Source organism: Schizophyllum commune (genome assembly GCF_000143185.2).
Source record: "Schizophyllum commune H4-8 unplaced genomic scaffold SCHCOscaffold_4, whole genome shotgun sequence".
Taxonomy (NCBI): Eukaryota; Fungi; Basidiomycota; class Agaricomycetes; order Agaricales; family Schizophyllaceae; genus Schizophyllum; species Schizophyllum commune.
This window is the reverse complement of record NW_026089541.1, coordinates 201,000-215,841: the sequence shown is the minus strand read 5'-3', so window position 1 is coordinate 215,841 and position 14,842 is coordinate 201,000. Positions and strand designations below refer to the sequence as shown.

The following is a 14,842-nucleotide window of genomic DNA, read 5'->3' as shown; positions in this document are numbered from 1 at the left end:
AACGCTCGATGAGCTGACCAGTGGCTTCGAGTTGAACATGTGATCATGTGACTGTGGGATATTTGGCACCCGCCGGCGCCATCGACAAATTGGTGCGACTAGCGAGCTTGCGTCCGCCTCTCACGTCGCCGTCGCTCCTACCTCTCACCGTATCCTCAAAAAGGTAGGAAAAATGTCTTTGGTCTAATGTATAGCTGATGTCAGGTTTGTAGCTGAAGACATCATGCACGCCGACGCACTTCTCGAAAAAGCCGTGCGCATGGCAAGTCTCGAGCTGCAGCGCAGCGGCTACGTGCCCTCTAGTGGCGAAGCACGAGTTGTCAACGACATCACTGCTGCTCTGCAAGAGGAAGTGCCGAGCATCGATGCCGAGATCCGCCGACTATTCCAGCTGCGCGCGCAACTACTCCGGCAATGCGATATTCAGGACTCCTTCGTTGCTCCAATCCGTCGCCTCCCGCCAGAGCTTCTCTCAGCCATATTCATAGAGGTCGTCGGTGACCGTGTTTACGCCAGCGACCGCGTCTTTGTTGTGCGCCACATTCTATCTTGCGTCTGCACCTCCTGGCGTTCAGTCGCTCGAAGCACTCCGGCGCTATGGACCCGAATTCCCACTCAACTGTGGGCATACAAGATGAAACCAAAGTCGTGCGACTATAAACATGCCATCGAGAGTGCGGTGCTCGCTGGAGGACTGCCACTCGAAGTCCACCACGAGGAAGCCGCGCCGGATGGCTTGCTCATAGACGTGCTCAAAGCTCTGCAGCCTCACTTCGCACGGGTCCGGTGCATCAGCGTACAGGGAAGCTTTTCGCTCTTCGAATGCCTTCGCAAGATCAGCATGCCCGCCGTGCGCAAACTGTCCATGGGGATGCTAGGTCGGCCGACGACTGGCGTTTTGGATTATCTGACTGGGTTTCCGGCGCTTAGAGCACTGGATATCCATTACACCAGTAAAAATCGACCATATACATCCCTCGAATCGCTCCGAATACCCCCACTCCCTGGACTCACCTACCTCGATGTGAGCATCTCCGCGATGCTTTCCCGCCAAGCACTTCTGGGAGCACTGAGCTCATGCGCACCGACCCTCGTCCATCTCAGCTTGAGCAACAGATCCAACGCGAGCGCGTCCGCACAGGCCACTCTCGTGCGAATGGACGCCCTGCGCCGCATGGCATTGACTGGCGCTAGTTACGAGATCCTGGACAACCTGGCCACGCCCGCGTTGCACCATCTCGGGCTGCACGCGGTAACGGCCGACGAAGGCGATGGTGATCCTTTCCCGACCGTGAGCGCCTTCCTCTCTCGCCCCTCGAAGCCGCGAGGGCTGACGGAACTGGTGACGAGCGTGTGCATCGGCCATACATCGACCTTCCTTCGCTGTCTGGAGCAGCTTGAAGAGCTTACGTCCTTGGACATTCACGGCGTCTTTTACGAGGGGCTGGCGCACGAGAGCGTCTTCTCCAGGTTGGCCTGCAGGGAAGGCGAGTCGCCGCTCCTTCCGCGGCTTACCATGTTCCAGACCGCGCTCCCGCCGCTGGACGTTCGGTCGCCAGAAGCAGAGACCACATTGAAGGAGATGGTCGCCTCGAGGAGTACGCCGCGCGTATGTGCTTTTCCTGGACTCGCGGCGCTCGTGAAGGTGGAGATCGACTTGGACGGGATCCAGGACGACGAATCTGACGCCAGCGAGAGCGAAGACGAGCGCGCCGAAGAGAGCGATTAGTGACATCTGGTAGAGCCGCCGACATGGATCATGCATATAAAAAACCCTCTGTTGACGCTTTGCCTATTTACCTGACGTCGCTCGCCATGTTTTGCCGCCTTCAGCCACGACGAAGCTCAAGGTCCGTTATCATCATCCCTTCTCCCCCGATGTTCGCACCGTCGGCGCGTGCTCTCTCGCGTATCTTCGCTCATCATATGTATCCTACTCAATACAGCTATTGACAGCGCTCTGACAGCGCGCTGAGGATGCGCAGCCGCGTCGACTTCCCTGGCTGGCGAGAATATGCCGCCACGTTCTCTGCGGGCACGCTCCGTACTCAGACTTCAGACCAAAGTTCGTGGTACTCAGGTCAATCAACAAGGCCTCATCATCACAGTCCACGACGCAGCCGAGGCTATCAGTGCCCTTGAGAAGTATCGAGGCTATCACCTCCGCAATCATCAACGAGTTCGACAACCACAACCGTCTTGGTCCGTGCGGCGTGCGCCGACGAGCCCGGGTGACTCACTCCGTACTGCCAGACGAACCATTCGGAATCGTCATCGGCTTGCCCGTCCGCAGCACTGGGCGCAGGGATCAGATGCACCGCCCGCAGGGCATCAGATGGCGTTCGCAGGGCATCAGATGGCGCCCACATCAGATGCCACCCTCGCAACATCAGATGCTCCGGCGTCGCAATCAGATGGCACCCTCGTTGATGACGCCCCTCGCCATCTGACGCCCCGCGAGCGCCTATCAGCGGGAGCATATCCGGGCGGGAGGGGAGGAGGGAGAGGGGGCGGGCAAGTCGAAGTCGAACCTGGGGATGGAGGAACTAAGAAGGGCTCTTGGACGCGAGCAGGGGTCTGCAGCTCATCGAGGAGGTGCTGAGATACTGTAGGCGCCTGAGGAATGCCTTTCTTCCAATTCGTAGACCAAGGAACCTTAGCGCCTCCTTGACCCAGCTGCACTTCCGTGATACTGAGCGCTCCGTCTCAGCGGACTAGTACAGCTAGGCTATACTCACACCGACATACACGCTGACAGCCTGTGTGCAACCGGAGCTCTTCCTACGCCCGCGTCCGAACTTATCGTGGGCTGGCAGGGACTCGGGGCGGGACCTCGTTAGCTGCGTATCTACATAGTCTGCGTGGGCGGGCAGCCATGTCAGGCCGCATAGCGTGTTCACTACAGGAAAGAATATTCTTCCTTCAGAGCTTCGAGACCAAGTTCGATTCGGACGCATACTTACAGGTATACAAGCTTCAACTCAATCATCAGCAAGCCGTAGCCAAGTCTGGTCAGGTATACGACGAAGAGGAAGTAGCGGAAAGCGCGACGTATAAGCGTAATAAGCCACAGCGCGACATACGAAGATAAATACGCGGTACACAAATGCGCTCGAGCGGGCGTACTACAGGAAGGACGATAGCGAGCATACGTACAGAAAAGCGCGGGGGAGTCCGGCGTTCGTCGAGCAGGACGGATGGGCGTACGACATATACCCCATCGACAACGCCTCGCACATACCCCGCGCCCATTGTCCAACGATATCTAGCAGCAGCAGACTGCATTCGATTCACCCCATCTCAAGAGTCTTGCTTTACTTCTCCTCCGCCTCCTGCTTCGCGGCCTCCTTCTCGCGGCGCTCCTGATCGCGCTCCTCGCCCTCCCGCTTGACCTCCTGCTTCTCGCGCTCCTTCTCGTCGCCCCCGATCCAAGGCAGCCGCGGGCTGCGCCCGTCGTCCTTCGGCACCGGCGGGTAGCGCTGGGCATCCGCAGGCGGCGGCGGGTACCGTCCACCGTCCGCTGGAGGCGGGTGGCGGTTGTCGGGAGGGGCTGGATAGCGCGGGCCGTCCGAGGGCGGCCTCTGGTAGGGATCCTGAGGAGGGTAACGTCCTGGCTCCAGCGGCGGTGGGTAGCTGTACACGCGCCCGTCTTCATAGCGCGGGGGCTCGGCCCCGGGAGGAGGCGGTGGCGGGTAGCGCGCGCCATCCGCGGGCGTGCCGTACCGCGGGGCGTCCTGAGGGGGAGGAGGCGGCGGCGGGTAGCGCGAATCGTGCGGCGGGGGACCAGGGCGCTGGAGCTCGTACTGCCGCACGGCGTCGTAGCGCGCGCGGTCGCCGGGCGCGTCGATAGGCGCGATGTGCGTCGTGTGCACATACTGGTATGGTTGGCTCTGGATAGGCGGGAGCGCGCCCGGGCTGCCGTGTGGACCAGGGGGAGGAGGGCCGCCGTGCTGGATAGGGGGCAGACTGTACCCGGCAGGCGGGGGCCCGGAGGGTGGTGGCGGCGGATACGGCTGCGCGTGCGGCGGTGGCGGCCCATGTTGCGCGTGAGGGGGCAGTGGTGAGCGTCCCCCCGCCGCCGCCGCCGCGAGCGGCCCGCGCTTGTGCGGGAACTGCTCGGGGCGCGGGCGCGAGTGCGTGCGCTCGAAGAGGCCACACTTGTTGCAGAGGACCTTCCCCGGGGAGAGCGTGCTGCGGCGCCACGTGCTCGTGTCCGTCGTGCAGCAGTTGAAGCAGCGGCGGCGGACGCGGTCGGAGAGCTTCGTCGACGCGTCGTCCGTGTGCACGATGGGCGGGCCCGGCGGGCCGGGGGCGTACGCGTTGCTCGCGTACTCGTAGCCGCGCGGGGGACCTCCGGCGCCTGGGGGTGGCGGCGGGTGGGAGTAGACGGAGGGAGGGGGCAGGCCTGGGGCGGGCGGGTAGTGGGCGGCGTGCTCATACGGCGGCTGCGGCGGCCAGCGCTCCGGGTAGTGAGCCGGGGGTGGCGGCGGGTATGGGCGCGGGGAGTGGTTGTGCGCGTGGCCGTTGAGCGGCGGGGTCGGGGCAGAGGAGCTCGCGGAGGGCGTGGGCGAGTGCCTGGGGTGCATCGTCGCTATCGGCGGCGGCGACGTACGGCGGGTAGGGGGCGGATACGGCTGGGCCGCGGCTCGGTGATGTGATCTGAAAAAAGAGCCATGTCAGCCAAAGTCGCCGCCGTCGTCGCCCAGGACGTACACGGCGCTCATGCTGGTCGGGTAGGGCTCGGGGCGCGTGTCGACGCGGTGGGGCATCTGCATTGTGGCGTCAATTGATGCCAACAGCGGGGGCGGCGCGCGCGGGCTCACCGGGCGATCACCACGCGCAGGCTTTTCTGTGCTCGCCGTCTCGGCGGGTGCTGCTGCGTCCTTGGCGGCGTCGGCGGGCGGGGCGGGCGACTGGCTGCCTCTCTGCTCGTCGCCGTCGGTGGCAGCGCTGGGGGAGCGGACCTGGGCGTTCCTGCAGAGGAGCAATCAGCGGGCGTCCCGCCTATATAAGCGGACGAGGGCGCACCACGAATACATGTCCGGCCAAGACGAGCGACCTGTGCGACGGCCAATCAGCGTCCCCTGCTCGCGTGCACAAACCGAGCCGGGCGCCGCGAGCTGGTCCGCGCGGCGTCCCACACCCACACGCACCTAGCTCACTTCCTTTTGATGCTTGACCGTCGTCGGCGTCGTTGACCACGACAAAGACTTCCGCACAGCGTCGAGTACAACGACAAGGAGCACCGAGCACGTCGGCGCTGGCGAACCAGCCTCAGCAATTTTACCCGGCACCTCCGCCGGCCCCTGATCACTATCCCCGAACGGAAGCGCCTAGAACCGCCCGTTGCCACCGCGTGCCTCGCCCTCCGTCCTTATCGCCCCGCGCTCGCCGCCGTCGACGACGACGAGCAGCGAGGGGGAGGCGGGGGCGCGCCATCATCGAGCGGGAGGGCGCGCGCGCAGCCGCAAAGCCCCCGCGGATCAGCCCATCACATCATCAACATCGCGCGTGGTGTTGCCAACAGTTCAACTTGTCTCTCCTCGCCCGAGCGGATACTTCTGCAGCGCCTACGTCCCCGCGCCCACAGCTCTCGACCCCGACCTCACAGCCGTGGATCCGGTGATGAACATGCCCGCTATCAGCTTGCGGGAGAAGCTGATGCGCGGCAGCCTCCCTCGACGTGCAGTCCTATACATTCGCTCCGGGGACCGTGTTTGCGATACACGTTCAATATATTCTCTTCTCAGTCATCCCGTCTTCCGGTCAGCCATCACGACCCCGGTCAGTCATCACGCCCTGATGCCAGTCTTCCTTGTCGGTCTGCCCTTGTGGCCGCGTCAATCCAGATGCCAGTCACCTCATGTATTCCCTGAATGCGATGGGATATTTCCAGAATAGAGTACGCTTCAGCGCGAACTTCATCTCACCGAACTTCGACCCACGAACTCACCCGTGCGTCATCCCCAGCACCGAAGCCGCGAAGTTTCCCCCGCCGCAGCGCTATCAGCGTCTATTTGCAGCTTGACTGTCCGCGTGCCGCTGACAAGACTCTTCGCGCGGTTGACGGTACTTCTCGCGCGGTTGACGGTATCAGTCAGCGCTATGGGAAGTATGAGTCCACCTCTGCGTTGTGTGTCCTGACTCAATAGCTCCAGTCGAGGTCCTACCGCCGAATGTATAACCAGCCCCACGGGATGCACACCTCGTCCAGCCGAGTGTATCGCCCCTCCCGCCGAATGTATCGCCCCTCCCGCCGAATGTATCGCCCCTCCCGCCGCTAGCATAGCTCCGTCTCCTCGACTGTATACCTCTGCGTGATAGCGGTGCGCATGATGCTGATGAACAGTTCATCTGAACGATCCTGCAGCCCATCTGAATGATCCTACAGCCCATCTGTTGATCCTTAGCGCTATCAGATCGCATAGACCGCTGGCTTTCATCTGCCGATGGTCTTCTTCATACAGCGACGTCCTTCTTGATTCGGCGCCGTCTTTCTTGATTCGGCGCCGTCCTTCTCGATTTGGCGTCGTCCTTCTCGATTCGACGTCGTCCTTCTCGATTCGACGTCGTCAGTCTGATTGAACATCATCAGTCATCACCTAACATCGTTCCTTTTCCTCATACGCCGTCCTTCTTCCGTCCTTCCCATTCGAAGAGTCGCTAGCAGTTTGTCTTTTCGCGTCGTCATCAACATACCGCGTCTGTTATTCTCCTACCTGGAGCAGCGCTCTTCTTCCGGTACGTTTATTTTGCATACGGCGAACTTCGTCGCCCGGTATCTTTCATTTACCTTTTTCCCAACGCTGCGCTCGCCATATATGTATTCCCACAGCACTTCGCCCCAGCCTTTCCCCGATACTACAGGCCCTGTTGACACTTCCACGGACATCGAACCACCGACGCGGTCCGCCATTGCGTGATGCACCGCATTGGCGGCAGACGCCTCGAATAGGCGCCGGGCGTCTAACGTGTGCTCGAGCCACATCGCTTTTGCGTCCTTCTCCGCGTGGGCTGTCGCGCGAGGGGGAAATGACTCTGATCTACTCCTTTACTTCAGGCTGTTGTACGCGCCTCGGCCTTGCCTTCATTTTGCTATGTATAATTCCTCTATTCCTTCTCTCCCCGTCTCCCTCGCGCTTCGTCCCCTTATTTCTTCTTCGTCCCTCCACTTCTTCCTTGTCCCTCTTATCCTCCTATCATACTGATATCACCCCTTCACAACATCTGCTGCCACCTCGCCTCCCGCCGCCTGTTGCCGCCTCGCCTTCCGCCGCCTGCTTATTCCCCATCCCAAGCTCACTTCGTTTCTGATCCCTTTGTACCCGATTAGGCAAGCCTTGTACTTCGCGGATCACTCTGTCCTTTATGGTCGCGGATCACCCTGTCTTTTATGGTCGCGGATCACATCAACAATCAAAATTTCTTCCTCCGCTTGATGATGCGTCCGGGTGATGCTGATGATCCTCAAGGCCCGAGGGAGCCGGTAATTGTGGACGTGCTGGCGTGTTGCCGGTGATTATTCTTACGACCATGCTCGCGTCGATGATCTCAATGACCAGACCCACCAGACTCCTGCGCTTGATGCTGTCGGTGAGCGATGTCTCGCACTCGTCGCAATGGATCTCGAATCGAGTCGAGGTTAGGACCTCGACTCTATGACATTGACAGTATCTATTCAGGTTTGTCATCAACCCCAAGATATGTGATCACTTGCCCCCGATTCAAGCTAGCATGGGGCCGGGCCGCATTTCAGTGTCGGCAACCTACCAGTAACACAAAACTACGATGACTCCCCTTCCTCTTCATCCTCCCCTTCGCTATCCTCTTCCGCATCACTCCCGTCGGACCGGTCCTCTTCAATACCACCCAACTTGACCTCCACCTCCTCGAGCGCCGCTACCCCACGCGACGCGCATACGCGCGGCACCCTCCTCGACGCGATCATCTCCTGCAGCTTACTCTCCGCCCGCGGGGACCGCCGGTCCGGCGGTGGGAGCGAAGTCTCGAACGAGGTGAGCCGCGGGAGGAGCGGCGGCGCATTGTCCACGCACGTCAGCCGCGCGAAGACGCTCTCGTGCGCCAGGCCGTTGAACGCAGCGCTGTGGATACTCAGATGAGTGAGCTCTTCCATCTGCTCCAAGCACCGAAGGAATGTCCCCGTTTGGCCAATGGAAACGGCCAGAGTCAGCTTCTCGAGCCCGCGGGGTGCGGAGGGGCGCGAGAGGAAGGCGCCCAGGGTCGGAAAAGGGTCCCCATCGAGAAGTTCGGACACGGCATGCAGGCCAACGTGTTTCAATGCGGGCGCGGCGATGGTGTCCAAGATATCGTAAGCGCCGTTCCCAAAGCAGAGGGTGCGTAGAGCGTTCAGGCTTATAAGCTCAATTGACGCTGGCGACTCGCCGGACATAAGAGCATCAGTGAGCGACAGGCGCAAGCTGAGCTCAACGAGAGTGCCGGCGCATGCGCTCAGCGCTTTGAGAAGCGTCGTTCGTGAGATTGTCGCATGGATCTCCAGAGACAGCTCCGTCAGATTGGGGAGGGCTGGTAGATGAAGCGAATTGAGCAGTGGATATTCGGATTCGTTGAAGTACTGCACGTCCAGGCTGAGCAGCGCAGGGGATGCGGTCAGGAAATGCATAGGGTGGGTCGTTGGCTGGCCGCGCATCTCCATAAATACTTCGCGCAGAGCGGGAAGGCTGGTGGCTCGGAGCGCCTCAAAGAGCGAGAATCGCCCTTGGACACAGATTGCCTCTACCCGCGCAAGGTGTGGCGCCAACTGCTCGACAACATCGAGGAAGGGAGCATCCCGACTTCCGTCCTGATGGTGGATCTCGAGCGGTAGACCACCAGCAAGCGTCGCGCTCTCAGCAGCGTGCTTCGCGTAGTCCACCCACTCAGGCGACATTGCCTCTGAATGTAGCTGCGTAGGAATTCTCTGCCAAAGCGCAGGCGTACTTCGCGCGACGGCGCGCCAGGAGGCGCAGACACATGACAGAACGTGCCGAACGATGAAGACCGCGTCGCCGGCCCAAATCTCCTCATCGACGAGCTCGAGGAATATATCCCAGAGCGTTTCGGGCGGGAGGCGGCGAACAGGGGAGACGATAGACTTATGGATATCGCGCTGCTGAAGGATCTGTGCGCGGAGCTGAGAGAGTCGACGGATCTCGGCATCAAGTTTTGGCACTTCTGATTCCAGTTCGGTCGTGATCTCGTTGATCGCCAGAGCCTCCGCAGCGGAGGGTACGAAACCACTGCGTTGCAGATCCAGGCTGGCACAGCGCGTTGCACGCTCAAGGAGCGCATCAGCTCGCATCGCGTTGCTCCTGAGGATGTGTCATAAATAGTTTGAGAGTGGCCCAATCATGCGCCTAACCTATTCCAAGGGATATCAATGAGAACTGCAGTCGACCAAAGAGGTCATGGAAGGCAAAGCCAGTAACTGAATATCAAGGTCGGCAGTTTCCGGGGTCACATGATGAGCATGTTCGACTTTCGGTGTTTGGGCGAAAAGATGTATGGGCTTTTAAGCGTCTAGCCAAGTACTCAATTCGTACGTGACATATCACCTCTCTCACTATCCTCGTATTCAAGTCGTAAATAGAGCCGATGGCGAGCGCAGGCGTAAACACGATATCGAAAAAGCCAACTGAACCCTCACCAAACCCGCACTATGGCAGACTCCAGCGCTGCCACCTCTCGAGATGCGCAGACGCGAGGCGCCTTCCGCGATGCAATCATCTCCTTCAACGCCTCCTCTGCCTCCGGATTCTCGCGCGGCGGCAGTAGAAACGAGACGTACAGCTTCGTGAGCCTGGGCAGGAGCGGCCTAGCACCCGCCACGCACGTCAGTCGCGAGAAGACGCCCTGCGTCAACAGACCCTCGTACGCCGTGCTGCTCATGCTCAGCTGACGTATGCCGCCCAATTTCGCAAGGCACTCGACGAAGGAGTCGGTATTGTCGGTAGACGCGTTCGCTTCGAGCCGCGTGATTTTGCCAGGGGATGGGAGGCGAGAGACAAAGGCGGAAAGGGAAGAGAATGGGTCGCCGTCGTCGAACGCGCACACGGGAATGATGGCGACATGCTCCAGGGCTGGGGCATCGATGTGGTTGAGTATCTCATGCGCGGCCAGCGACGAGGAGATGCGGCGCAGTGCGTTCATCTGCACGAGAGGAATGGTGGGTAATAGAGACTGGCTAGTCCTCTTCCATTGTAACTCCATTTCTGTTAGACTGTCCGCACAGGCACGTAGCGCCTGCAGCAGCTCTGCGAGTGGGATGGTAGCGTTGATCTCTAGGGCGAGCTTCGTTAACACAGGAAGCGCGGGACAAGGGAGAGCAGGCAGTTCTGCGTAAAGATCATCGTCATCAGGGAATTTGAGACGTAGTTCCGAAAGCGCGGCCGCCTTTGTCAAGAGATTGAGTGGGCGCCTCGCCGGCTGACCGTGCAGCTCCAGGTGCGCCTTCTGCAGAGCGGGAAGATCGATCCCGTGATAGCTGTCTAACAGACTGAAGTCGGCTTCGATGATGATAGTTTGGACGCGGTGAAATTCAGGGCGTAGCGCCTCGAAAAGCTCATCGAGAAGACGGTCATCAGCGGGAAGCTGGTGATAAATCTCGAGCGGGAGCGCGCCGGAGAGAGTAGCGTTCTCCGATGCGTGCTTCGCATAGTCGATCAGATGCGGTTGTAGAGAGACCGAGTGCAATTGAGACGGGACTCTGTTCCAGAGGGCCGGCGTGCTCCGAGTCACTTCACGCCATGAACCGCAGACGCAGGAGAGGATATGCCGCACGACAAACACGCTGACACTCGCGCAGATGTTGCCGAAGACGACCATGAGAAGGATTTCCGAAACCACCTCAGGTGGGAGGCGGTGAACGGGAGGATCGATAAGGTCGTGTAAATTGCGCTGTTGGGTGTCCGGAAGGGGCAGCTCGTGCAGTCGCTCGCGCACGACGTCACTTTTCGGGACCTCAGAATCGACCTTGCTAGTCATAGCTCGATCCTGACTGACAGAGGCGCGATCACTGCGCTCGCAGCTCGTGGCTGACCGTACTCGTGGCGCGTCAAAGGAGTGTGACGGTGAACAGGATTCTACTCTACGCTGGACTCGGCATACATGAGTGAAAAGTCTATAATGAATCAGCTACTCACCTTCTGGATCTGGGTCGTAAGTAGGTTGTCGGACTGCGCACTACGTGGAAGGCGGATGCAAGCGGCAGTGGACGTCGAAAATCGCATGCGAGAGCGGCAACACCCGAACGTGTCGCCACATATTCATCGACTCTGGCATGTCGTGGTGCGCCTCCGCTGATTGATATATAGCGATGCACGGGAGTAGATGGATCAGAACATAGCAAACTAAATGTCATTACACGATGGCAATACTGCGAGTATTCCGAGACCTCCTCATACGTCGCCCGTGACTACAATACAGCAATGAGGAGTGAGTTCAAAGGAGCTGGTCATCCAACGCACCTCGAATACAAAGCATATGACTATTCCTCTCCATCTCCGACAGCTTCCAGGTCGTCGAAGTCCGTGAATACCTTCAGCGTGACCACAGCATCCGAGTCTACGCGCGACGCCTCCGCCCTGGTGCGCACCATCTCGCGCATCGCACCCACAAATGCCGGAGTTGGAGTGGCCTCTCCGTCGATGTGGTAGATACACAGCTCTTCAAGCTTCGGGAGCAGCGGCTGGTGTCCAGCATCACAGGACAGGCGCTCGAGCGCTTCGACTGTGAAGAATGACACGCCTTCGGCCAGCATGATAAACACCCTGCGAAGGCCGACGAGTGGCGCGACACAATCAAGAAACGGCTCGGGATCCTCGGAGTCCATGATTTCCAGATAGATGTCATTGATATTCTCGGCGTGCGGAAGGCGAAAAATGAAGTCTGACAGTACAGGGAAAGGATCACCGTCGCCGATGTTGTTGAGTTCAAGTTCTTCGAGGGTCGGCGTCTCAATGCATCGGAGGAATTCTGCTGAAGTGGTGTTGTAGCCAAGGTGGGTCAACGCAGACATGGTGATGGGTGTTGATTGGGTGGATGAAGGCGGAACACCCACAAACACGGCGTGATCCATGGCGAGACTGGTCATGGTCCGACTACAAGCCTGTAAGACAGACAAGAACCAGTCTAGGTCGATGCAAAGGCAGCACCTCAGGACCAAGCGCGTAAGGCAACTAAAGAATGGGAGTCGGATGACCGGAGGTGAAGGGGGACCGATCTCGAAGGTCCTGAGGTCCAGCTCCTTCAACGCCGGCGCGCGTGATAAGAAGCTCGAAAAATTCCCCGACAATGGTTTGTCAGTAAGGGTTATCCAAGCACCTTCGAGACATGGCAAGTCCTGGGCTCGCAGCCTTGAGAGCGCAGCGGGCGACTCCTCGAAGTCAATCTCTTGCCACTGGTGCGCGTACGGCTGGAGCTGCGCAACCAGCCAATGCAGATGGTCGTTATTGGCCCTCTCATGCCACAGATATAGTGGCAGACCATCGGAGAGCGATGCCTGCCTCGCGTAGCTCATGCACCTCGCGTGCCCCAATCAGTGCAAATATTGTTCCAGAAGTGCGGCGTTCCGAGAGCGACTGCCCGCCAAAGAGTGCACACGTCCAAGAGGTACTCAGCCCTCCCCGCGCGGTATCGCCGATTATGGCACCAAACGAAGTGGTCGAAAATGTCGGCAAGCAGTTCTGGCGGAAGGAGGAGTATGGGCGCCGTAGTGGAGCGAATGGCCTCGAGCGCGTCGGACACTGCTTCGTGAAGGTTGGAGGGCTCCCGTGCGTCCTGGTCCGTAGCAGCAAGATCTGATGATAGTTCCTCCGAGATGCGCTTGAGCTCTTGTCTCTGCGCACGTGTTGGGATGAAACCGGGTCGCTGCAAGCCCAGACTTGCCAACCGCTCCAGGAGCGCCTCCATCTGCTCGCGTAAGCCCCTACACGCGGAACTTCGAGCGAGTTTTCACGCACGACTCTCTTGTTCACGATACGCACTGTGACTTGATGGCGGCTGGAGGGGAAGAACGCGAAGCGTCATTGGCCGTTAGTCACACAGTCACATCGCGAGTTCAAATCCTGCTCCGCCAGCCGTTCAGAACACCAGCCTTTGTTTCGTGACTGGGGCAGATAAGCAAAATGGTCTCTGTGATTGTCAATTTTATAAAGCATGATTTTATGCTACTATCAACCGCAACTACGCTGTATTTCTTCAGTATACATTCGCATATTTGATGACACTCTCCATTGCAACCACCTCTTGAAGAGCACAGATCCGTGATAGCCTTCGTGACTCCAGCATCAACCCCAGCGTGTATCTGATCCTATGCGCCTGTCCCGGATGCGGGGATAAAATTAGTTCGATTTTCTTGAGGCCGGGCAGGTGCGGCTGACTGTTATCCGCGCATGTCAGCCAAATGAGCGCGTCCTCCGACATGAACCCAGCGCGCATCCCCTCCGCGATAGAGAGCTCTTCCACATCATCAAGGGCGTCCAAGAAGCTCGCGAAGGTGTTTGCACTGCGCATGATGGGGCCGATATGTAATTCTTCGAGTTTCCGTGGGCGAGGCATGCGCGATATGAATGAGCGCAGGAGCGGGAATGGGTCTATATACAGATCCATTGTCGTGACGGCGCCGTGCATCTGCATCTTGCTCATGCACCTGAGGGTCTCCAGCTCAGGTGCACTGAGATAGGCAAGCACTGTATGTGCACCACGGTCGACAAACAATTCCGACAGTGCAGAGAGTGCAACGGGGCCGGTGGTATAGGCATCTTGGGAGAAGTACAGAGCCAGCGAGAGGTGCTGCAGGCTGTCGCGGCATGCATGCAGCAGCTGGAGTATCGCGTCCGTACTGATGATCCCGCGAAATTCGAGGGTAAGCCAAGTCAGAGCCGGAAGTGCGGGAAACCGGAAGTCGCGCGCATAATTCGCCTGGTATCTGTAGCCATGGAAGAGCTCGACCTGCCGGAGGGCCGGCGAGTTTCCGAGGAAGTCCAGCGTACCAGTATGCTGTTAATTCTGTCAAAAAAATGAAATCGACCCGGAACTACCTGAAGAAGCAATCATTCTACTTCAATCGTAGTATACTCCCATAGTGCGCGCTATGATAGTTCATCAAGTGTCACCGATGGCGCCCTCCTTCGCCCCGAGAACTTATGGAGTGTCGCCCGAGCAGTCGAAAGTCGTCCCGAGTTCTTCAAATTGCCGTCCGGGCTCCCCTTTTTACCCGAGAACTTGCAGCGGCACGGTCTGAGCTATACATTCTGGTCGAAATAGTATACGCCGGAGAGATACTCGGGCGATGGTCGAAGCAAGCAGGTTCGACTGCCTGCTTGCCTTATTGAGGTTGAGGGGGGTCGTGGCGGCCACGTGAGCCACGCGGTTCGAGCGCTTAAGTTACGCTGGATTCGACGGAAGGGAGCTTGGCAGTAGCGTTGGCAGCCTCTTGAGCCATATCTGAGGCATAGGATCGAGCTATTTATCCAACTTATGGACGAGCTGCTAAACTATGACTTCAACCATCCTCATAGGCTGATCTCGAGGTGCACGTCGATGCCTGGCCCAGTAATTGACGTGCTAGTGGTCAGTCCAGCCTCTTTAGCGCTCTGATAAGCATAAATATATAGCCAATACGCCTTCTCAAACCCTACGACATACGATCTGGGTAAGATATAGACAACGAACACACGGCGAAGGGCTCGCAGGCGCTCAGTGCACGTGCTAAGGTTGGCGCACGTGCCTGGGCGAGACCCCCAGTCCAAATCAGGAAGGCGGACAGTTGAACCTGCTTGCTTGGACCATCGCCCGAGTATCTCTCCGGCGTATACTATTTCGA

At 59.0% G+C, this 14,842-nt stretch overlaps 8 protein-coding genes across 8 annotated transcripts; 3 read left to right on the top strand and 5 right to left on the bottom strand.

The window, feature by feature from the left end:
- Positions 1-210: 210 nt before the first annotated feature.
- On the top strand, positions 211-1,937 carry SCHCODRAFT_02617218 (uncharacterized protein). Its single transcript, XM_003033012.3, has one exon. The coding sequence runs from the start codon at positions 224-226 to the stop codon at positions 1,727-1,729; it is 1,506 nt and encodes a 501-aa protein (XP_003033058.1). The 5' UTR covers positions 211-223; the 3' UTR covers positions 1,730-1,937.
- A 2,151-nt stretch (positions 1,938-4,088) lies between these two features.
- SCHCODRAFT_02465797 (uncharacterized protein) lies at positions 4,089-4,286 on the bottom strand (the record flags this gene model as incomplete). The annotated part of the gene is made up of 1 exon (XM_050342654.1): positions 4,089-4,286. A coding segment is annotated over one exon (198 nt), but the record flags the coding sequence as incomplete, so codon positions are not given.
- Positions 4,287-4,709: 423 nt separating this feature from the next.
- SCHCODRAFT_02211287 (uncharacterized protein) lies at positions 4,710-5,476 on the top strand. Its single transcript, XM_050342082.1, has one exon. The coding sequence runs from the start codon at positions 4,790-4,792 to the stop codon at positions 5,177-5,179; it is 390 nt and encodes a 129-aa protein (XP_050200852.1). The 5' UTR covers positions 4,710-4,789; the 3' UTR covers positions 5,180-5,476.
- Positions 5,477-6,945: 1,469 nt separating this feature from the next.
- Positions 6,946-7,439, top strand: SCHCODRAFT_02617214 (uncharacterized protein). Its single transcript, XM_050344795.1, has one exon. It carries the CDS (start codon positions 7,033-7,035, stop codon positions 7,312-7,314), a length of 282 nt encoding a protein of 93 aa, XP_050200851.1. The 5' UTR covers positions 6,946-7,032; the 3' UTR covers positions 7,315-7,439.
- Positions 7,440-7,619: 180 nt separating this feature from the next.
- Positions 7,620-9,408, bottom strand: SCHCODRAFT_02534445 (uncharacterized protein). The gene is made up of 2 exons (XM_050343569.1): positions 9,380-9,408; positions 7,620-9,329 (listed from the first exon to the last, which is right to left on the bottom strand). Exon 2 carries the CDS (start codon positions 9,317-9,319, stop codon positions 7,784-7,786), a length of 1,536 nt encoding a protein of 511 aa, XP_050200850.1. The 5' UTR covers positions 9,320-9,329; positions 9,380-9,408; the 3' UTR covers positions 7,620-7,783.
- A 160-nt stretch (positions 9,409-9,568) lies between these two features.
- On the bottom strand, positions 9,569-11,210 carry SCHCODRAFT_02617209 (uncharacterized protein). Its single transcript, XM_003032411.3, has 2 exons — positions 11,160-11,210; positions 9,569-11,109 (listed from the first exon to the last, which is right to left on the bottom strand). Exon 2 carries the CDS (start codon positions 10,999-11,001, stop codon positions 9,661-9,663), a length of 1,341 nt encoding a protein of 446 aa, XP_003032457.1. The 5' UTR covers positions 11,002-11,109; positions 11,160-11,210; the 3' UTR covers positions 9,569-9,660.
- An 83-nt stretch (positions 11,211-11,293) lies between these two features.
- SCHCODRAFT_02617206 (uncharacterized protein) lies at positions 11,294-13,018 on the bottom strand. Its single transcript, XM_050344794.1, has 3 exons — positions 12,978-13,018; positions 11,484-12,927; positions 11,294-11,431 (listed from the first exon to the last, which is right to left on the bottom strand). The coding sequence occupies exon 2, from the start codon at positions 12,533-12,535 to the stop codon at positions 11,504-11,506; it is 1,032 nt and encodes a 343-aa protein (XP_050200849.1). The 5' UTR covers positions 12,536-12,927; positions 12,978-13,018; the 3' UTR covers positions 11,294-11,431; positions 11,484-11,503.
- Positions 12,470-14,100, bottom strand: SCHCODRAFT_02746112 (uncharacterized protein; the record flags this gene model as incomplete). Its single annotated transcript, XM_050347197.1, has 4 exons — positions 12,470-12,943; positions 13,002-13,017; positions 13,398-14,016; positions 14,095-14,100. 4 exons carry the CDS (start codon positions 14,098-14,100, stop codon positions 12,532-12,534), a joined length of 1,053 nt encoding a protein of 350 aa, XP_050200848.1. The 3' UTR covers positions 12,470-12,531.
- Positions 14,101-14,842: the final 742 nt, after the last annotated feature.